We start from the raw sequence: 22,693 nt of genomic DNA on the forward strand, positions 1-22,693 counted from the left end.
TTGATAGAACTTCCGGGACGACCCCCCCCTTTTTTTTTTTTTTTTTTTTTTTTTAAAAGAGTAATCTGTTGGGTGGGTGTGGGGGGGGGGGGGGGGGCGGTGGCAGACTGGGGTTTGGGGGGGGGGGGGGGAAAAGATGGCGGAGCTGATGCTCCTCAGCGAGATTGCGGACCCGACCCGTTTTTTCACCGACAACTTGCTGAGCCCGGAGGACTGGGGTCTGCGGAGTGAGGCCTCGGGGAGGGGAGAGGGCTGTGGCATACTGTGCCCCTGAGGCACGTGGGAAGGAAGCGGAGCCCAAAGAGGAAGGCTGGGCAAATACGGAACCCACCATCCGAAGGAGGGCGGAGCAGGGAGGCTCGCTGTGTATTCGGGGGATGCGGGAGTTGGGGAAGACCTCCGCTCCGCGGAAATGTCGAGTTGTTCCGGGGTCGGGGAGGGAGGGGCTGAAGTTCTTTGGCTGGATCACTTTTCAAGTGGGCGGGCGGTGGGTCTGGCCGAGCCAAGCCAATGAGGGATGGGGCGAGGGTTCTGTGTGGAACTGTAGGCCGGGCCACCGGACCACCTCCCTGACACTCCGCACCTCTTGTAGATAGCACCTTGTACACTGGTCTGGATGAAGTGGCCGAGGAACAGACGCAGCTCTTCCGTTGCCCGGAGCAGGATGTCCCGGTATTGCTCTCCCAGCCTTGTCTCTAACTCTTGGTGGGCGAGAGTGGTCTTAGAACCAGGAGTCCTTCCCAGGCCAGAGCTCATCTGGAGCCGTCCCTTCCTTACACTCCTGCCGTCTAATATACTCCCTTATTCAGTTTGGCAGCAGCTCCCTGGACGTGGGAATGGATGTCAGCCCCCCGGAACCCCCCTGGGACTCCGTGCCTATCTTCGCAGGTAAGAAATCCTTTCTGATTCCCTAATCCTTCCAGAAACTCTCATCTTCCCACTGTTTTCCAGAAACTGCCTAATTTCCTGTATCCTTACGCCTCCTCTACATGAGTGCCTGTGCACTCCTCTCTCTTTTAATTTCTCACGTGTTCCTTCCCCCTTGGCCCAGTGAGGGGTCCCCACATCCATGGACACTTCTGGGGCTCTTCTCAGGCTCTGCTTATTGGTTACTTTCTAACCCCGTTTCCTCCAGATCTTCAGGTGAAGTCTGAGCCATCTTCCCCCTGCTCTTCCTCCTCCTTCACCTCTGAATCATCGCGTCTTTCTACGGAGCCCTCCAGCCAGGTGAGAGACCCATCTCCCTCCTGCTCTCTGTGGCACGGCCTCTGCTCCATCCCTTTCACCCATAGGTGCTAAGGAAATGATTTGTGTGCTATGAGTCATGGGGGTGAAGTCTTCCCTGCCTCTGCCTTTTCTTTAATATCCTCATTTTCCACATCTCCACTGTGGTTGTCTAGAAGTGCAGATGGAGTCTTTTTAATGTACAGAGATATGTGGCAGCCATGGTGGAGCTGGGAAGAAGAGAGTTGTTAACTGCTGAGAATTCTGGAACTGTTCTTGCCCAAGTTGTCCACTCTAAGGCAATATTTGAAATCATGAGACTTCATTGACCTTCCCAGGAATAAAGCAGAAGGACAGAACAGGGGCCAGAGACAGCTCAGGGAGATGCTCAGCACCATTCAAACCAGAATGTTAATAACAGGTGGTTTGTAAGCTCTTAAACTTTGTTCTTGCTCTCACTGTCAACACCTCGCTTATTTTCTTTCTTCCCTCCTGCTTCACCCCTACTCTCACCTAGGGTCCTGGTGTAGGGGAGGTGCTCGTTGTGAAGACAGAGTCCTTGGCACCTCCACTCTGCCTCCTAGGAGATGACCCAACGTCCCCATTTGAAACCATCCAGATCAATGTGGGCCCCACCTCTGATGATCCCTCAGGTAATAACAGCCTGCACCAGCCCCAGGCTTTAGCAAGATTGAGTGTGGAGGTGTGTGTGGGAGGGGGTGTAGATTGTTGTTGGGAGGGACGTGTAGGGAGCAGGACAGGGAAGAAAGGGTGGGGAGGGGAAATGGCAGATAACCAGGAGAGAGGCCAGGAGGGTGGGGAGAATTTTAAGAAACCACAGCAAGGGCAGCACTAAAGATATGAGAATGACTTTTCTTCTTTCTTTTTCCTAGTATCCTGTTGCTTTGCATTTTTTAAAAACTGTGGACAGTTTAGGGCATATTTATTTATGTTACTTCCCCTCCAATGTTTTATTATAAAATTTTTCAAGCATACAGAAAAATTGAATACTAGATTCTACAATTAACATGATTTGGGCTATTTTTTTTGTTATTCAGTTTATTTGCCTTTTTTTTTTTTTTTTTGAGGAAGATTAGCCCTGAGCTGACATCCACTGCCAATCCTCGTCCTTTTCCTGAGGGAGAGGGAGATCAGCCCTGAGCTAACATCTGTGCCCATTTTTCTCTACTTTAATATGTGGGACGTCTGCCATAGCATGGCTTGATAAGTGTGGATAAGTCCACACTCAGGATCTGAACCAGCGAACCCCAGGCCACCAAAGCAGAGTGCACGAACTTAACCACTGTGCCACTGGGCTGGCACCTATTTACTCTTATATGTTTATTCAGTAAACATTTATTGAGTACCTAATCCATGCCAGATACTAGACAGGGTGCTGGGGACGCAGAGATGAAGAAGACATGACTACCACACTGACTTGAGAATCTTGTAGTGTGGTGGGGGAAAAAGACAAGTACCAGTCAATACAGGTGTGGTAATTCAAGGATAGAGATCATGCAAGTGCCATGAAAGCCCCTAAGAGGGGGCATCTCACCCAGTTGGGGCTGGATCGGGGATGTGCTCCTAGAGGAAGGGTTTCTTGAGCTAAGTTTTGAGAGGCACATAGAAATTAGCCAGAAGAAGAATGTGGGAACTGGAGTATGTGTGTGTAAGAAACCTGCATCTCTTCAGAGTGGAGTTGGGGAGGGAGTGGGGAATGGCAGAGTTGCAGAGGCTGCAGAGCCAGGTGGGAACCCTGTTAAGGGACTCTTAGCTTTTATCCTGTGGGCAGTCGGGAACCTTTGAAGAATCAAGTAGGAGAGCAATATGATTAGCAAGATGACTCTGGTGGCAGAAGAGAGAATGGGTTGCAGAGAGGCAGGAAGAGGAGGATCAAGGAAGAGGCTCATGCAATTAATCAAGTAAGATATTTGGATGCCACGAAGAAGGCAGAAAGAATGAAGTAGAATGGATGAGTTGCAGTGACCTCCTGGGCATGGGAGAGAGGTGGGAGTCAAAGAGGATGTCTGGGTTTCTGGCCAGGGCAACCATCCAGTGGGCAGTGGTACCTTTCACTGGATAGTGACCGCAACAGCAGGAGGCCTCTGCTTAGGGAGGATGGTGAAGTCAGTGTTGGACGTGTTGATTGTTGATTTCAAAGTGCCTTCACGGTTTCCTGGCACTGCCTGTCTCATTGAACTCCAATCAGAAGCTGAAGGGCAAGGGAGGCTGATGATGCAGTCCATTCATGTTTTCCTCCTTGGCCTCAGAGCCGGACAAGGAAGGATGGAGAGTGGATTTGGAGGGATAAACAGATCATATCCAGCACATTGTTAAAAGTTACAAAGAGAACAAACAAAATAAGGATTGAAAAGCCTTTAACAGAAAAAAGATTGTTAATGACTTTGCAGAGGAGGGTGTTACTGGAGTCAGGTTGTCTCCTATTATTTAGGTACTTTTTGAGAGCCTGTACTTTACCCATTGCTTTGATGGACATGAAGCATAAGACATAGCTCTTGCTTTTGGAGAGTCTCATGAGGGTTATAACACGCAGTTAATAGCTCAAATAGTGGTCACCCCTGAGGAGGGGATCTGGGTGGCTGGTGGACAAGGAAGGGAAGGAGATTCAGTTTTCACTGAATTCTCCTTTGTTCCTTTGGGGTTTTGTGTCATATATGTGTATTACCTATTCAAAAACATAAATTGATTTGAAATTTTAAAATAGCAATATTGGCGATTGTATAATTAAGTACCAAAACGGGTAGTATGGATGCAGGGGAGCAATCAAGGGTAGAGATGCAGGCTTGGCAGTTGTCAGCATGGAGATGCATGATAGCATTGGGCCAGGATGTGGTGAACATCCAGCCAGATAGGAGTTTGGGCCCATATGAATGCTGGAGACGCCCCCTTCTTGGGCCTCCTCTAAGTGAATGGACAAGGTCTGTGAGAAAGAAAGAGAGAATACAGAAGGACAAGGATATCCTTGAGGAAAACTGAGCAGTGGTGAAAAAAATGAAGGAGCCACTGAAGGAGAAAGGACGTACTGGGTAAACAGGTAGGAGGAGAGCCAGCAGAGTGGCAGCCCCATGGCTCCTCCTTCTGGATTGCCTGCCTAGGGTCAGAATAGTTTTATCTTCAGGTACAAGGAAAAATGACCATGTCTCACATTTCCCCATCTTAACCCTCTTCTCCTTCAGTGTTGATCTGATCTCCAGCTCTTTGTCTCATCCCACCACCCCACAGATGTCCAGACCAAGATAGAGCCTGTCTCTCCGTCTTCTTCCATCAACTCTGAGGCTTCCCTGCTCTCAGCAGAGTCCGCCAACCAGGTGAGCATAAGCTTCCCATCCTCCCTGCAACCACTCCAGGGAGTTCCTGCTGACTCTCAGAGGTAGGAGAGCTTTCTCTTCCTTCTCCTCCACACTCTTCCTAACTCACATATCTTCTGGAACGCCTATAGGCTTTCATAGGAGAGGAGGTGCTGGAAGTGAAGACAGAGTCTCTGTCCCCTCAAGGGTATCTCCTGCGGGATGTCCCAGGCCCCCCACTTGGAGCTGTCCAGATCAGCATGGGCCCGTCCCCCGATGGCTCCTCAGGTAACAGGGCCTCCCGACACCTGGGGTCCCTGGCAAGAGGCCAGTAGTCCTGACATTCCTTCCTTCCTTCAGGCAAAGCCCTGCCCACGCGGAAGCCACCACTGCAGCCCAAACCCGTGGTGATAACCACTGTCCCAATGCCACCCAGAGCTGTGCCTGCCAGCACCACTGTCCTTTTGCAGCCCCTTGTCCAGCCACCCCCAGGTACTAAAGAAGGATAGAAGGAGATGGACTGGATTGACCTTCTCAGGGAGCTCACAGCCACTGAGGCTCCCAACCCTTGGGTGATCTGGTGTGGGTATGGACACAAGGACCCCACCTGACTTCCAGCTCTCTGACCTCCTCTTCTGCTCACTTGCCCCAGTGTCCCCAGTTGTCCTCATCCAAGGTGCTATTCGAGTCCAGCCTGAGGGGCCAGCACCCCCTGCACCAAGGCCTGAGAGGAAGAGCATTGTTCCAGCTCCTATGCCTGGGAACTCCTGTCCACCTGAAGTGGATGTAAGTATTGGAGAGGGGAAGAGTGGGGCTAGTAATGGGAAGGGAAGAGGAGAATCTGTCTTGGGAAAGAACTGTGGAATGAAGAGGGAGCAAAAAATGAGGAAGCAGACACATAAGATGATCCTGAAGGTCAGAGTGGACCCCTGTTTATATATGAATGTAAACTCCATGTAGTTTTATGATCTTTAGGATTGCTGTCATTGAGATAATTGGAGAAATGGGGGTGGTCTCAGTAAATCAAAGGCAGGGGAGTCATACTGTGTTACAGTTTTGGTAGTAGTTGGAAGAGGGAGGCTGCTTCCTAGAGGAAAACTGCTCTTTAATTATAGCAAGGTTAAACTTTGGGCCCAAAAACGAGAATTGAGAAGAAGGAAGACCACCCACCAAGGAAAGGAACCAAGATGGAGAAATGGTTCCTCCTACAGTCTCACTTCTCTCAGCTCTGAGGAACAGGGACAGGGAGTGGTTGAGAGAAGGGCCCTTTCCCTGAAATGTTTTAGTAGAGAGGAACAACCCTTCTCTGGCTGTGTAGGTAGAGGTCACGAAGGCAGGAGAATGGCCCATGTTAGCTTTGGATAATCAGTCCTTGGAGTTGGGGGACATGGTTTCCCTCTTCTTCCCATCTTTCTTTCTCTTTTTGACCCTCTGGGTGCCTAGGCAAAGCTGCTGAAGCGGCAGCAGCGAATGATCAAGAACCGGGAATCAGCCTGCCAGTCCAGGAGGAAGAAGAAAGAGTATCTGCAGGGGCTGGAGGCTCGACTGCAGGCTGTGCTGGCCGACAACCAACAGCTCCGCCGGGAGAATGCTGCCCTCCGGCGGCGGCTGGAGGGCCTGCTGGCTGAGGTAAGCCTGGTCTGTCCTTGGGAGACCAGCAGGAATGTAGGCTCCTTGGGATGACTCACCCTCTCTCTTGTCTCTTCCTCTGTATCGTAGAACAGCGAGCTCAAGTTAGGGTCTGGAAACAGGAAGGTGGTCTGCATCATGGTCTTCCTTCTCTTCATTGCCTTCAACTTCGGGCCTGTCAGGTGAGACCCTCCTTGCCTTCCTGGAAGCTTCTGGGTGGAGCCTACCCTCAGAATCCTCCTGATTGCCAGCTTTGGCACAGTCCCTTTCATTCCCCTTACACACAGACAGCTCTGGTGTCTTTAGTACCGATGGAGTATCCAGCTAGTCCCTTCTTGTTCCATCCTTTCTCTCCTAACTGGTATGTCCTGGGGTAGATGGTGGTGAGAATACTGATAAGATAGTAACTGACTATTGAGTGCTTACTGAGTTCTAGGCTCTAGGTTAAGCACTCTCCTTTTCTCATGGTTCCTGGCCCTATGAGGTAGGCACTGTTCTCATTCCCATGTTACAGATGAAGAGTCAGGCTTGTAGAACAGATTGGAACCCGGGCAGGCCGTCTGCAGAGCCCTTGCTCTTAGCTAGCCCCTAGACAAAGCTGGAATTCTTCCTCATGCTCCGTCCTTCCTTATCCGCAGCATCAGTGAGCCTCCTTCGGCTCCCGTGTCTCCTCAGATGAACGGAGAGGAGCCTCGACCTCGGAGACACTTGCTGGAGTTCTCAGCACAAGAGCCGGTTCATGGAGTTGAGGCCCTCCAGGGCTCCACTCAGAGCCATGAGGAGCCCCAGCCCAGCCCCGCAAGCAGGCCAAGCTTCAGGTAAGGAGAGGGCCTCTCTCTTTTGGGTGTGCTGAGTGCGTCTTCTTCCCCAAAGTTACCTTTTCTTTTTGAGGGGAGCCAGATTGTTCTCTCGCCATCATTGCCGTCTCTGTTGATGGCGGCGTGCTGGGCAGCCTTGGATCATGGCCTCTCCCTGCCTCACCCAGGAACCTGACAGCCTTCCCTGGGGGTGCCAAGGAGCTGCTGCTGAGAGACCTGGACCAGCTCTTCCTCTCCTCTGATTGCCGGCACTTCAACCGAACCGAGTCCCTGAGGTGTGAGGGATTCACGGCTGAGGCATCTTCCCTGTCATTCTGAGGCCCTCCACGGCCGGCCTGGCTGTCCTTGTGTGCTGAAGCACCAACTCTCCTTGCCCTCTCTTCTCCCTCCTGTGTGCGGGCAAGGAAAGTGGGGGCCTTGGCCTGGCACGGAGGTGTCACCGCTCCTCTGCTTCCCCAGGCTTGCTGACGAGCTGAGCGGCTGGGTCCAGCGCCACCAGAGAGGCCGGCGGAAGATCCCCCAGAGGGCCCAGGAGAAACAGGTAGGAGAGGGTGGGGCTAGTTCAAGGCAGGCCACTTGAAGACAAGGGCTAAATGTCCTGGGGACTTTTAGTGAGCATCTTGTGGAGGTTTGAGGGGTTGTTTGGGAAGTGGAAGGGTGGGTGTGAGGTGGCATCAGCTTCCAGGGGCTGTCTGTCTCTTTCCCTTTTCCCTTCACCCTCTTCAAATCCTTAGATACTTCTCCTTCCAGAAGTCTCAGCTACGGAAGAAGTCGCCTCCAGTTAAGGCAGTCCCCACCCAACCCCCCGGGCCCCCAGAAAGGTGAGTCTGGGGGGCTGCTTACTTATTAGGTGAGTTTCTACTCTAGCGAGCTGTACCCCTGGAGCTGTCCTGTGCTTGTCATCAGTGCCACCAATGGCATTATGCGTCCCTCATCCCCTGGGGTCTCCTGTCTCTTTTTCTTTCATCCTCTCCCTGCTTCCCTAGTGGGAAGTGGGCTGGGCTTAGTTCCTTCCAATCCCGTTTCCCCACCTGTCTAGGGATTCTGTGGGCCAGCTGCAGCTGTATCGCCACCCAGACCGTTCACAGCCAGAGTTCCTGGATGCAATTGACCGACGGGAAGACACATTTTATGTTGTCTCCTTCCGAAGGGTGAGTTCTTCCTCCCTGCCCTGTCCCCGTCACCCTGGGTTCCCCAGCAGTCTGTCTTGAAATTGAGGCTGTAGAGTAGGACCAGAGAGCCTGCCAGCATCTTTTTCTCCATCCTCCTGGACTGGCCCCTCTGTTTCCCAGGACCACTTGCTGCTCCCAGCCATCAGCCACAACAAGACCTCTCGGCCCAAGATGTCCCTGGTGATGCCTGCCATGGCGCCCAACGGTAATTCTTTCCCTGCCGGGCATGGGGAAGAATCCAGAAATTGAGCAAGGGGGAAGTTCTGATAGGGAGACCCAGCAGGAGGAGCTGAGGAGGGAACCAGGGAGAGGAGTGGGGCATTCCTGAGAGATGCTAGATGCATGGGTGAGAAGAAGCAGGAAATGGGTGGAGAGAAGAACTAAATTCAGGAGACTGATGAGAGGAAGATGAGGGTGCGGGTCCTCCTTCGGTGAAGGTGTTTGGGTAGGTGCTGGGCAGAGGGCGGTGGGCTGGGAACTTGCCAGACTCTCACCTCCTTTTTTTCTCTTGATGTCCTCTCCTCTGTGACCTCACACTCATCAATGTCATGTTCTTTTCCTACCCCTGTCCTTCTCCCTGCACCAACTCCATCCCGACCTCTTGATTAACCCCCACTGTGGATCCACCTCCTCACCATTGCCCTTTCCTCCCTCTTCACCTCCACTTCTCCAACCCCTCCTCTCTGTTTGCCCCCCTCTTCCTTAACTCTCCTTTTCTCACAGAGACCCTGTCAGGCCGGGGGGCCCCAGGGGACTATGAGGAGATGATGCAGATCGAGTGTGAGGTCATGGACACCAGGGTGATTCACATCAAGACCTCCACAGTGCCCCCCTCGCTCCGAAAACAGCCGTCCTCGACCCCAGGCAATGCCACAGGTGGCCCCTTGCCAGCTTCTGCAGCTGGCCAGGCCCACCAGGCCACCCATCGGCCCCTCTACCTCAATCATCCCTGACCTCTGTGACTCACACTGACTTAGAACTAGGCGGGCAGAGGGGAAGGGTGACCAAGTGGGACTGTTTCTAATTTCCCTGATCCCCGGGCTTGGGGCACTTGGTAAAGAAAGACATGGTGTGGGGGTTAAGCACTTATTTGGAGGTGATGGATTCACCCCTCTTCTCACCTCTTTTTGGAATACAGGGCTCCTCTCAGAACCCCCAGTCCCTACTTCTTTCTCTGAGGGTGTTGAGTGAGGTTAAGTCTTGGGGCGGGTGGGCTCCTACACCCCCTTTGTTCTTTTGTTTCTCTGTTTGGGGGGTGGAGGTGGGAATTTAGTCCCCAGGCGGGACAAGGGACGTTTTTACACTTTGGAGCTAGTTGCTGGGAATAAAAGAGGGGTGGTGGAGGGACATCAGGTTTATGTATATGCATACCTTCTTTTTTATTATTAAATAAACAACTTGGAGGGAGTTGAAGGAATGGTGACTGCCTTCCTGGCTCATGATGGGGAATTTGGGGGAAGTGGCTTCTATAGGGCCAGTATATCAGAGAACCAAGCACTGAAGACATAGCTGGCTCTGGGGTGGGTTGGGTGTGGGATCACAGACCTCATGTCATCCCCTTTAACCCGCCCCTGCAACACTAGGCTATGTCTGTGTCTAGCAGGGGGATAGGGGAGGGGTGTCCCATGGCGTGACAGCCCGGAGAATACAGATCCCTGGAATGTGTCTGAGTAAACAGGAAGGACAGGGGGCCCCACACCCTTTAGGGTGAGCAGCCTCCCTGGATCCCCTGCATTCTAGCAGGTTCTCCCTCCCTCCCCTCACTTTCCAGGAGGAGCAGCTTGAACAAACAACAGAGCTGGGGCCAGAGGGCTGTGAGCCCAGAAAGGAGGGGCCACAGTGGAGAAGGGGGCGGTGTTTGGAAGGAAGGGCTGTGTTGAGGAGCATCTTTTTAGCCCTAAACTGGAGGAGCCTGAGACTTGAGAGTCCAGTTGAAAGAAGAGGAACAGAGGGGTCCAGCAGAAAAGGCTGTGCTTCCTAATTAGGAGGAAGGGGGAGCAGGACAAAGGGTGTAGGGCCAAGTGCCATCAACCTGGGGGGATCTCCGTCAGCAGCCCTGCAGGAGTGTCCTGGGTCAGCTAGAGGGTGTGGGCTGGGCCTGGGCTCGATGCCCAGATGACTGGACAGGGGCCTCCTGGGCCACAAGCCCAGGCCTGAAGGAGGGGGAAGAACCTCACGTGTCCAGCCAGGCTACCCCCTCCCCATTACTGTGTTTGGGGTGAAAACAGACCGAGTAACTATGGCAACCTGGAACTAGGGCTCCCAGGAACTAGGCCTCTCCTCCCTCCAGAGGGCAGACCTGGCTTCTCTGCCAGCACTTCCTGTCTCAAGATCCCTCCAGCCTTATCCAGCCTTTTCCAGGCAGTGAATGCAAGAACAAGGATTGTGGAGGCAGATTACCTGAATTGGATTCCCTGCTCTGCCTTTTATTAGTGGATGTCCTTGGTATGTAATTTAAACACTCAGAGCCTTAGTTTGCTCATCTGTAAAATGGAATACTCCTACCTACTTCTCAGGGTTGATGTGAGGATGAAAGATGATGTTCACAATGCCTGGTCCATAGTAGACACACCTTTCCCTCATCCCTTGCTCCTTTCTCCATTTACATTGTCCTTTTCTCCTCTTCTATTTTGCTTGTATCCTTTGTGGCTCCATCACGGTTTTATTGTCCCATTGCTCTTTCTCTTTCCTGACCCCAGCTCAAGAAGGTGCTTGAAGTACTGACACCTCAGACTGGGGGCTCTGGAGTGAGCCATGCAGCACCTCTGGCTGAGTGACGAGGGACAGCTGGTGCTTTGGTGTGAACTGAGAGCCAGACTTTTGGCTGAGGGAGTCGGGTGGTGGGAAGGATTAGGAGAGGCATGCGAGTGGGTGTGCCATGGGGGTGGGGCAGGTGAGGGAGTGGAGACAGGTCAGTCTCTGGGCTGCTGCACTACAGGCCGTGTAGATCTCAGCCACATCCCCATCCAAGGCCACCTCAGCATGCCAGCCACTATCACTTCTGCACCTCCGGTTGGCCCTTCCTGTCCCAGGCCCTCTTTGTCTTTCTGCTCTGCTGCTTTTCTTGCTCAGGATCCCGTCTTTTGTTCCTCTTTTTCTCTCTAATCCTGTGTCCCTCCCTCTTCTCTCTTCTCTAGGTTGCTTTTCTGCCTTCTTGGCCACAGTCATCACCTTTTTTTGTCCCTTTTCTCTTTATTCATCTCTGTTTCTCACTTCTTTTACACTTTTCCCTTCTTCCCCCCTCCACTTCACTGTCTTTTTTTAGGCTTCTTCTCTCTTCCTGCTGCTGACCCTGTGCTCACCTCCTCTCTTTCCAGGCCACCCCTCTCTCTTCCGCTTTGTACTCCTTTGTCCACATTCTCTGTCCCTTTCCATGACTTCCTCTCTTCTCCCCCGCTTCAGCCCTCTCCTCCTCTTTCCTCCCCCTTCTCCCTTCACGTCCTCTTCCCAGCCATGGGGGCCAGGACTGGGGAGCCTAATGTTTGCCTCATCGTTCTGCTATGGCTTCTGGATACAGCACATCTGGATTCCGGGGCCCAGATGTGTGGTTGCCACAGCGACCTTAGTCCCTCTGGTAAATACGGGCGCCCACCCGCCCCAGAACAGAGAACAAAACAATTGTGTGACTTTCTTTTGTCACGAGATAGAAATGTCCTCCCTCCTCCCTTCTCCCCACACCCATGTCTCCAGGCAAAGGAAGTTTGAAGGGTCCAAACCCTTCCTTCTGTGGCTCTCTTGCCCCCTTTTCAGCCCTAGCTTCTTAGTTCTCTCCCATCCTTCATCTCAGGCTCAGTCTTTTCTCTCCATGTTCTTCTTCCTCAACACCTCCCACCCCCAATTCTCAATAATGGAATGTTGACCCCCTGTCTTATACTTGGCAGTTTCTTCCAACTGAATCTACGTAATAACTGGATGCAGAAAGAAGTTTCAAAAATGCAGATCATCTACCTTTCCTTCTCAAACAAGTCCTTCCAGAAGCCCCTTCACTGGTTTCTGCCCTAAGTCTTCAATGTTTCCAGGGCTTTTCTTGGGGGAGGGGGAGAATACAGGCTTTGGAATGAGAAAACCTGGACTGAGGCCCACCTTCACACCACTAGCAAAGTCCCTTGGACAAGTCACTTAACGTCTATGAGCCTCCGTTTCCTCAGCCACAAAGTGGGATTAATAAAATGCCTGCAGTGTAGGGAAGTGCTTTGTAAACAGAAGCCCAGTACAACTGTTTTCTATCTTCCCCTCTCTGGGACTGCCTCCTTGGACCACAGCCCCTGGCCTCTCCTCGTTCCTTCTCTTTATCCTTCAGCTCCTTGCCCTTAATTGCCCTCACCCTTGTCTTCCTTCCTTCCCTTCTCTTTGTCTCTCCCTTTCCTTCCTTGCTATATCTTTTATCCCTTATCCTGCCGAGGTCAGAACAGGAGGAGCTTGGAGGTTCATTCAAGGACAGAGGCCCAGAGCTGAAGACACCTGGACTGAGGATTCAGAGAACAGCCAGAGCATGTGGATAGTTCTCAACAACACCCTGACCTTTCTACTCATCACCCGGGACACCTTGGTGAAGGTGACCCTGGCTCTGACCATTCCCTGCCTTCATGCCTGGGGCTCCCTACCAGACACTCTTTCCCCATCCTTTCCCAGTCTTTTGACAATTCAGTATTGACAAGCATTTATTAGGCACCTGCTCTATGCAAGGCCTGGTGCTTTTCTGATGAGATGCAAACATAATAAGACATGAGTTCCAAGAGCCTAAAATACAGGGGGTGAATCAAATTTTAGACAATGATTATCTCAGAACCTAGAATTCTGTCTGTCAAGCTTCCAGTAGCTTCTTTAAATGCCTTGTAAGTGTGTAACTGTCTGGAATCCCACGCTCTTCTCTGAGACTCCAGCATCCCATCTGTCTCCCAGCAGTGGACTTCCAAAAGACCCCAGGGCCATCCTGCCAGCTCTTGCTTCTCTCCAGGGTCTCCTGGCCACTGTGGGCCAAGTGTACTTATGATGCCCATACTTCCTTAAATAATAAAACCAAGATATAAGGCATAGGACCAAAAAAAAAAAAAAAAAGGATTTGACCATGGGACAGAATTGCTGTAATCTGAGGGTATCAGAGAAAATCCATCTGCTGTGCAGTTTACTCTCCACGTGTAATGCTGTTTCAGACCCTCCTTCACTTTTTCGTCTACTTTCCCCCAACCCCCACCCAGAGATCTGGTGGAAGCTGTTACCTATTCCAGGCTCTGGGGGCTTCCAGCCAAGGCAGAGGAAGGAAGCTGAGCCCAGCTCCATCCAAGATTCTGACTTCATCCTCCCCATCAAAGCCAGGAAAAAAACAGCCACACACACACCCAGACGCACGGACACACACGGGGACACCCACGCGAGAGCCCATGGCAAGCCTTTGCCCTCAGCCACAGGGAAATAACAGGGCATCTGCTATAGCCACATGCTGTGCCAGCCTGCCCTCACCCAGGAACACCTCACACCTGAGACCAAGGGGATCTGACCTGTGGTACCAACAAATCTGTGCCCCAACCCAAATGGCAGACTCAGGCACATACATATCCGGCACATACGTGTCCTGCACATACCTGTCCAGGGCTCCTGCATGTCCTTTTCACCCATCACCTGTGACTTGGACATGCTACTCCTCAGTGGTGAGGTTTCTAGCGGGGTAACAAGAACTCTATCCTCAGTGTGAAACCTGGAGTGGAGTCTCCCTCAGCCTGGATACTTCACTGTGGCAAAAGTCTCCTTTTCAGCCCCTCATCAGGGTAGCAAGCACATGGGGAAATGAGGCCAGAGAAAGAGCCAGCAGCCTTACGTGGGTGTGTCTGCCACCCTGCCCTCTGGTGTCAGTCTTCCTATCTCTGCCCGAGATCAAAGTGCCCTTTTCCTCCAGCCCCCAACTCTCCCTTCTGCTCCTGCTCCCCTGCAGCACCTAGACATTAGCCTCCTTCCATTTTCCACAACTTCACTTTCGTGTCCCCACCCCCATGTCTGCCTCCTGCCTCTAGCTCTTTCTCCATCCCTAAAACCTCCCTCGTAACTTTCAGGCTTCCCTTCCTTGTCTCCCCTGAACCCCAACTTCCTTCCCAAGTCTTGTATGTCCTGTTATTCAGCGGAGCCCTTGCCCAGCCACTGCCCAAGCTTCATCTACCATTTCTCTAGGAATTTGCTGAGGTGGGAGAATGAAAAAGGGGCAGTGATCCTGAGCTGAGAACAGGAGGTGGACTGAGCAGAATAGATTGGGAGAGGCAGTGCAGGGACAGGGCGAGCAGAGACAATAGGAGAGGAAGAGACAGGGTGCAGGTGGGAGCAGTGGGACCGCACAGGAGCAGGGGTGGGGACAAGGAGTCCCAGTGAAGGCCCCACGCTGGAGTGGGGTTTAGGTTTGAGAGGAAGGTTTCCTCCCGCCCCCCACCTCTGCTTCCTGCCCTGCACTGCCAGGAGAGAACTGGTGGGGGGAAGGAGTGGGTGCTGGGCAACGAACGGATGGGGCGAGATCCAAGCTGGAGCCTTGTGGCAGCTAGGAAGAGGTGGGAGGGGAGGTGCAGGGGAGGGAGGAGGGTCATGGGGCAGGGTGTTGGTAGAGAGGAGGAGCAACAGGTGGTAAAATGGTGGGGAAAGGAAGGCTGGCACGAGGGAGCGGGTGTCAAGTTGGGCAACTAGGGCAGAGAGGAAGAGTTAAGATGGGATGGGGAAGGACGCAGGAGGTAGGACCAGGGCTGTAGCGGCGGGATGAGGGCATTGTGGGAATCCCAGACAGGGAGGGGGTTGGGGTGACAGCGGGGAGGAGGGGAGGGGTGGCAGTGATGAAGTTGGAGGGCCTGGCAGGGGCGGGAGGGGTGGGAGGACCTGCCCTATCTCCGCTCCCCTCCCTGACCTCACACTGGTCCTCCCCCTTCTCCTCCCCCTGCTCACTGCAGCCTCCCTCCTTCTCACTGTCGCTGCTGAGATCGACGGTCGGTCGGGTCGTGGCTCAGTGAGCCCCTGCTGCAGGGAACAAGCAGGGGGACATCCAGGGAGCCCAGGGCTGCTACGGGGAGCCCACCCTGCCCTGCCCTGAGAACCTCCCCTCCCAAAGTCGGGGACAGAGCAGGTGCAGAGGCACTGAAGCCGCTTCTTCCCCAGGTAAGGAACAGAGCTCTTGGGAGACAGAAGGAAGAGCCAGGAGAAGTTGGGGCTTCTATCCTATCCCTACACCCCAGGCACAAGTTGGCAGGAGACCTTTCAGGAGAGCCTTCTGGAGAAGGGACCCTCTGTTGGGGCAGAGGAAATAGGACCGTGCGCTGGGGACCAGACCCTCTGTGGAGGGTGTGACTGGGAGGACAGGTCAGTGCGTTTGTAGGGGGTGGATGCCGGAGTTTGGACAGGATTGGGTGGCGGCATCAGGGTGGAGGTGGTTATCAGTGTGGCGCTGGGGGAAACCAGGGGCTAGGCTGAGCTAGTGTCCAGCTGAACCTTGGGAGGAAAGTGCCAGTGGAACCCCAAGTGCTCTGGCTAGAGCAGCTGAGCCAGAGCTCTAGAAAGGTGCCAGTGGGAGCTCCTTTGGGCATCCAGATGGGGACTCCCCAGGTGACAGCACGTGGGTTGCAGGGTCTGGGAAGGAGGTCTGGGTGGTATTGAGCCTTTAGGAAATGCTGAAATGGAGTGGAGTCAGGACTCCCAGGTCTGGGAAGGGCACAGAGCCTACAGAGAGGATCCTAAAACTTGTTCTTGGCGGAGAGCTCTGCACCCATGACTCACGGTTCAGCGGGCTGGGATGACTGAGAGATGCGTCCAGGGGACAGGGGCTCCGTCTTCGCTCCATCCCCCTTCCAGGCTCCCCCTGCTTCTGTCCGTCTGAACCTCCCCCCTCTACACGTGACCTGCCCCGGGTGGGGCAGGCGGGCCCCTTATCTCGCCTGGAAAGAATTTAATAGCTTGGAAACAACTGGAAATGGAACTGAGAGGAACTAGTGGGAAGCAATTAGGAAACACCGCAGCTGCCGGTTGTCCGCTTCCAGTCCCTACCCGCTTCCCAATCCCCAGCCCCCTTCCCTCTCTCGCTGGCCCTGCCTCCAAATCCTGGGGAACCCAGCACCTCAATTCCTCAAACTTCCTTTCCCTTGAGTCCTGGTCACTCGATGCAGAACCAGAACCTGCTTGCCTGTCTCTCTCTGCCCCCCTCCCCCAACTCTTTCCCACTAGGGGTCGGGAAATCCTTTCTCATATTTTTTGCATTCCTCTGGCCCATTAGCTCTTCAGAATAAGGAGCATCTGGATTCCCCAACTCCTCCCTCACTGGCACCTGCTTGCCACCTGGTTCCAACCCAATATCTGGAACTCTCCTCCATCTCCCTCCTTCCTTTCACACTCCTGGAATCCTTCTACCTTCACCCCTCATGTGGCCTGAGGGGCAGAGGGAAGCATGAGGGTGGGGCCAAAATCCCGAATCTCTGGAAGATCCTTTGTGGAAGCCAGCCCCTCTCCCCACCTCTTGGGATCTACAGTCCCTGATGAGCAAAGTGTCAAAGTTGGCCACAACATAAATACCCAACAAGCTAAGTCACAGCTTGGGAAGATGCCCCCCACCCTTGCCAGCCCTCCAGCTGTGGGAAGGATGCCAAGAGGATGTGGGTCCCATCCCCCTCTTCCCCCTGCAGAAAGGCGCCCCAGACACAGTAGTCTGAGGAGAGGGAGGAGGAGGAAACACAGAGACACTCAAGTTCTTTGCTTTCCGAGTGCTGAGAGGAACTCTTCCAAGGGTTAGAGGTGGAGAGCTGGGGGGTGGTAACAGGGCAGGAGAGGGGAATTGGGAAGGAGACTTCGGGGATATGGCCTGTGTGGGTGAGCCAGGAGAGGGGTGCACAAAGGAGTGTGGAAGGGCTGGCCAGGTTCAGTTCAGGCCCAGGTTTAAGGAGAGGGTACCACAGGTACCCAGCTCTCCAGACCAGAGAGGCAGGAGAGTGCCCCCCTGCCTTTCCTCTCTAACCCTGTGTCTCCGTGCTCCCCAGTCCTTTCCTCAATGGATTTCACAAACCAACACAGCTGGGTAACCAGCACCTCCATCAAGAAACGGGATATTCTTAGCAGCCCAGAATTCCCCCACCATGCCCCTCCTGGTCACTGCTCCCCGAAGAGTACCACACTTCTGACTTGTAACACTACAGATTAACATTTTCTCTCCTCCAACTTTGTATGAATAGACTTTTACAGCATGTTCTCTTGTGTCTGTCTTCTTTTGCTCAACCCCACATTAGTGAACTCCATCCATGTTATTGCATATAGTTGTAGTTTGTTCTCATTGCTTTATTTTATTCCACTGTGGGATAAACCACACTTTAATCCATTCCACTGAGGTGAGATAGCTGGGTAGTTCCCAGTGAGGGGCTACTGTAAGCAGTCCTGCTGTGGTGGGCATATTCCTAGGAGAGGAACTATTGGGTCAGAGGGTTTGCATATAGCTCTAGTAGATTTAGTTAATTCTGCCAAATAGCTTTCCAAAGTGCTTGTACTGTCTGGGCCTGCCAGGATCCACACCTGGCCTGCTCTCTGGCTCTGCTTCTGCCCAGCTGCTACTTCTAACCAACTTCCAGTCCCAGACACTGTCCGTGGTCCTAGCCCTGACCTTGGTCCTGTCCTTGGTTCCAGCCCTGATGTTAGTCCTGGTCTTAAATTGAACTTTTCATTCACTCATATAGTCAATAAATATTTATCAAGCACCTATTATGTGCCAGATGCAAGGAGACAGCAGCCAAGAAAAAAACAGGTGCCATGCCCGCCGCCAGGGACCTTACAGTCTAGCAGGCAAGATGGAGTGTGGGCAAGAAAGTAACAAAGTAATCCCACAAATGAACATTGATTATAAGTTGTTATAAATGCTACAAATGAGAACTACATGGTGTGTGATATCACATGATAGGGGGAACCTGACCTGGCCAGGAAAGGTTTCCTGAGGAAGTAATGTGGGGCTGAGACCCGAAGAATAAGGAGACCAAGAGAAAAAGGAAGAGCATTACACATAGAGGGAACTGCATATACAAAAGGTCTGGGGTTGGGAAGAGTGCGAGGGACTTAAGGCCAGTGGGCTGGAGTGGAGTGAGAGAGGGAAGTGTTATGGGAGATGAGGAGAGAGAAGTCAGCAGGGGCCAGATAATGCAGAGCTATTTGTCAGTGTTTGAAGAGAATTTGGAAGGGAGACACTGAAGAGTTTTTAGGGAGAGAGGGACATCCTAGTTGCCTTTGTGAGATTATAAGAAGCAAGAGGGACCAGTGAGGAGGCAATTGCAGTTGTCGAGCAAAAGGTGGTTGGTAGCTTGGACTATAATGATGGTAAGAGGGAGAGAAGCAAGCAAATTAAAGAGATGGTTATGAGAAAATATGGTAGTGTTGAGTGGGGTGTTAGGTTTCTGGCTTGTGAAGCCAGATGAATGGTGGGGGCGTGAGCTGCAGTGGAGAACACTGAGGGGGGTGGAGTACAGGAGAAATGATCATGAGTTCAATTTCAGACATGTTGAATTTAGGGTGCCCAAGAGGAGATGCCAAGTAAGCAAGTGGATATACTGTTTGCAGTTAAGAGATGACCAGGCTGGTTTTATAAAGTGGGGTATAGTTTGGAAATTAAAGTCAGGTCTGGATGAAGGTACCTAATGACTAGAGCCATAGGTCTCAACTCTGGCTGCACATTATGATCATCTGGGGAGCCTTTAAAGAATACTGAATACAATTCAGTGCCTCAATCATTCTAGCCACATTTCAAGTGTTCAAGAGCCACATGTCTCTCTTGGCTACCATGTCGACAGCACAGATATAGAATGCTTTAAGATGGAAGATGTGGTCAGCAGTGTCCAGTGATTTTGAGAGAGGTCAAGTGAGATGAAGACAAACGTCTTTTAGATTTTGTGATGCTGAGATCACTGGGAGACCTTATGGAGAGCTGTTTGGTGGGTTGAAAGGAGGTGGGGACGCCAGATGGGAGTGAATTGAGGCGTGCATGGGATGTGGGGAAATGGAAACAGCAAGTACAGATAAATATTTTGACAACTGTGGCCGTGAGGTAGAGAAGAGAAATATGTGGTAGCTGGAGGGAAAGTGAGATTGGGGGGGTTTGGGTTTTTTTTAAGGTATAACTTTCATATAGTGAAATGCACAAATATTAAGTGTATAGCTCAATTAAATTTAGAATATGTGTACGTCTGTTTAACCACCACCAAGATAAAGGTACAAAATATTCTCAGCAATTGAATCCTATCTGCTAATAGAAAAGATTAGCTCTGCCTGTTTTTGAACCTCACATTAATAACATCATTCACAATGTTCTCTTTTTTTATTTTTTTAAGATTTTATTTTTTCCTTTTTCTCCCCAAAGCCCTGCGGTACATAGTTGTTTATTTTTAGTGGTGGGTCCTTCTAGTTGTGGCATGTGGGATGCCACCTCAGCATGGCCTGATGAGTGGTGCCATGTCCCTGGCCAGGATCCCAACTAGTGAAACCCTGGGCCGCCAAAGCAGAGCACACGAACTTAACCACTCAGCCACGGGGCTGGCCCCACAATGTTCTCTTTTTGTGTCTGATTTCTTTTGCTTAGCATTATGTGTGTGCAACTTGTCCATGTTGTTGCAAGTAGCAAGAGAGTGTTTTTTCATTGCTGTATATTCCATTGTATGACTATGTCACAATTTATTTATACATTCTACTATTAATGCATACTTGAATTATTTCCAGTTTTGGCTAATATGAAAAAAATCTCTTGAACATTCTCGTACATGTTCTTTGGAGATATATGCAGTCATTTCTGTTGCATATTTACCAAAAAGTGGGAAGTGCCAGAATATAGGCTATATGCCTTAGTAGATACTGCCTAACAGTTTCCCAAAGTGTTTGCACTAATTTATGCTCCTGCTTACAGTAAGTGAGAATTCCACTTGCTTCGTATTCTTGCCAAATGTTGAGCAATGACAGTTCCTTTAATTTTAGCCATTCTGGTGGATATTTGATGGCATCTCATTGTGGCTTTAATTTGCATTTCCCTGACTACTGAAACATACTAAAATATGTTTTACACATATTTATGTTTATTTTTCATATGTTTATTGGCCCTTGGGATATATCCTTCTCTGGAGTACCTGTTCACGTCTTTTGCCAATTTAAAAAACTGGATGGCCTGCCTTTTGTTTCTTGTTTTTTGTTTTGAAGGAGTTTTTTATTTTGGATTTTAATCCTCTCTCCCACTCTCAATCAATATCTCTCTCTCTGCCCCGTCCTTCTTTCTCCCCATATATATATGGAGATATATTTCCTCCTAGTCTCTGGCTTGCCCTCTTATTCTCTTCATGGTGTCTTTTGATGACCAGAAGTTGTCAATTTAATGAGGTCCAATGTATCAATCTTTTTTTTAGGGTTAAGTTTTGTGTGAAATTTATGGTTAAATTTTGCATGGTTAGGTATTAAGAGTCTTTGCTTGCTCCAAGGTCATAAAAATTTTCTTCCATATTTTTTTCTGTAAGATATGTTCTGAAAGGTATTGCTTTACCTTTCACAATTAGGTTCACTAGATTCATTTCAAATTAATTTCTGTATGTGGATATAAGATAGAGATAGATTTTCTCCATATAGATCTTCAATTGACCCAGCACCATTTATCAAAAAGACCATTTATTCTCCTCTGAGTTGCAGTGGCACCTTTGTCATTAATCAGGTGGCCACATAGGTGTGGGTCTATTTTTGCACCCTTTTCTGTTCTGTCTATCCTTGCACCTTTATATATATATATATATTTTTTTTTTTTTCAGGAAGATTAGCCCTGAGCTAACATTTGCTGCCAATCCTCCTCTTTTTTGCTGAGGAAGACTGGCCCTGAGCTAACAACTGTGCCCATCTTCCTCTGTTTTATATGTGGGATGCCTGCCACAGCATGGCTTGACAAGCAGTGCATAGGTCCACACCCAGTATCCGAACCGGTGAACCCTGGACCTCCGAAGCGGAACGTGCAAACTTAACTGCTGCACCACTGGGCTGGCCCCATATAATAAGTTTTGATATTTGGTAGTGTAAGTCCTGAGGAAGAGAGTTTTTTTAAAAAAAAAAAAACAAAAAAAAGAGGAGGTATCTGAGCTCATATAAAAGCTGATGGGAGCCACAACTAGAAGGACCTGCAACTAAGATATACAGCTATGTACCGGGGGGATTTGGGGAGATAAAGCAGAAAAAAAAATATATTGGCAACAGTTGTTAGCTCAGGTGCCAATCTTAGAAAAAAAAGCTGATGGGAAAGATCTAATTGAGAGTGAGAGGTTGAATAAAAGAGAGAGGATAATCTATACTGTAAGGTTTCTGAGAAGACATCCAGGTGCTTGTGGAAGGATTGGCCTTACATACTCATCCTGTAATCCATTCACCATAAATGTACTGGGTAGCCCCTGTGCACCAGGCACAGGCATCCAGCAGTGCCAGGACATGAGGTCCCTGTTCTCATGGAGTTCCCATTCTAGTGATGGGAGAAAGATAAACAAGTACCCACACAAACAGATGATCAGGCAGCAGTAAATGCCATGAAAAGCAGAAGCAGGATAGAGAGTAATGGAAGACTGCTCTGACTGAGCATCAAGGAAATCCTCTGGAGGTTGATGATGTGTGAGTTAAGATTTGAACAAGAAAGCCAGCCTTTAAGAGCTGAGTGAAGAGCATCCCAGATAGAGGGAACATACAGTGCAAAAGCCCTTAGGCTGTGTAAGCTTGTAGTGTCTATGGAACAAAAGACCTGTGTGAGTGGAGCAGTAAAAAAGAAAAGGGGGGGGGGGGCAACCAGATTAACCAAATGACAGCAGAAAGTGAAGTAGAGACCAAATCTGCCTAAGGAGGTATCACTTAGAGTTGGACTGAAGTGGATTTTTACATACACGTGAGCTGTAGATTAGTTGTGAGTGGTGGGACTGGGGGTGTGTGTACTGGGGAAGAGGAGGCGATCCATCTTGTCTCCTTCTCTGTGAAGCTGCTCTCACACGTGCCCTCTCTCCCTACAGCCTCCTGAATGATGGCAGCCCAATGTTCCCTAACCTCCAACCTGGCCCTCCTGGTGCTGCTGGGCACAGTGCAAGCAGGCCCTTTCTCTCCACGGTCCAATGTGACACTCCCAGCCCCACGGCCCCCTCCCCAGCCTGGGGGCCGCACCGAGGAGCCAAGAAGGGGAAGCCCCTCTTCTCAGCTTTATGAGCACACTGTCCAAGGAGGAGAGAAGCAGGTGGTGTTCACCCACCGCATTAACCTGCCCCCTTCATCTGGCTGTGGCTGTCCCCCGGGCACTGAGCCCCCGGTGCCTGCTTCAGAGGTGCAGGCCCTGAGGATCCGGCTAGAGATCCTGGAGGAGCTGGTGAAAGGGCTCAAGGAACAGTGCACTGGCGGATGTTGTCCTGCTGCTGCCCAGGCTGGCACAGGTGAGCAGATGATCACAAGAGAGGCACAGACAAAGAGGAAGGCGGAGAAGTGGGTTAGGGTTGGGTGGGCATTGCTTGTCCATAAAGGACCTTGGTATGAGTGAGAAAAAGGCACCCCTTCTTTGACCTTGTGG

At 51.1% G+C, this 22,693-nt stretch overlaps 2 protein-coding genes across 8 annotated transcripts in view; both read left to right on the forward strand.

Annotated features, from left to right (window-relative positions):
• Positions 1–116: 116 nt before the first annotated feature.
• Positions 117–9,568, forward strand: ATF6B (activating transcription factor 6 beta). 5 transcript variants are annotated; one of them, XM_046640954.1, is made up of 18 exons: positions 117–227; positions 593–672; positions 810–888; positions 1,136–1,227; positions 1,742–1,877; positions 4,468–4,553; positions 4,685–4,820; positions 4,893–5,024; positions 5,185–5,318; positions 5,976–6,161; positions 6,252–6,343; positions 6,800–6,979; positions 7,147–7,254; positions 7,439–7,520; positions 7,730–7,800; positions 8,019–8,130; positions 8,272–8,356; positions 8,875–9,568. In XM_046640954.1, exons 1-18 carry the CDS (start codon positions 137–139, stop codon positions 9,102–9,104), a joined length of 2,112 nt encoding a protein of 703 aa, XP_046496910.1. In that variant the 5' UTR covers positions 117–136; the 3' UTR covers positions 9,105–9,568. The 5 variants fall into 5 exon arrangements, with proteins under 5 accessions (XP_046496910.1, XP_046496911.1, XP_046496912.1 ...); XM_046640955.1 differs by having other exon boundaries at positions 7,733–7,800; XM_046640956.1 differs by having other exon boundaries at positions 117–218.
• A 5,464-nt stretch (positions 9,569–15,032) lies between these two features.
• TNXB (tenascin XB) overlaps positions 15,033–22,693 on the forward strand; it is a 46,358-nt gene continuing 38,697 nt past the window's right edge. Inside the window, exons 1-2 of one of the 3 annotated variants that reach the window (XM_046639728.1) lie at positions 15,033–15,276; positions 22,149–22,559. In XM_046639728.1, coding sequence (XP_046495684.1) covers positions 22,157–22,559 — 403 coding nt within the window. In that variant the 5' untranslated portion in view covers positions 15,033–15,276; positions 22,149–22,156. The remainder of the gene's footprint in view (positions 15,277–22,148; positions 22,560–22,693) is intronic. The other 2 variants (XM_046639729.1, XM_046639730.1) reach the window with 2 other exon arrangements.

Source organism: Equus quagga, chromosome 15 (assembly GCF_021613505.1).
Source record: "Equus quagga isolate Etosha38 chromosome 15, UCLA_HA_Equagga_1.0, whole genome shotgun sequence".
Lineage (NCBI taxonomy): Eukaryota > Metazoa > Chordata > Mammalia > Perissodactyla > Equidae > Equus > Equus quagga.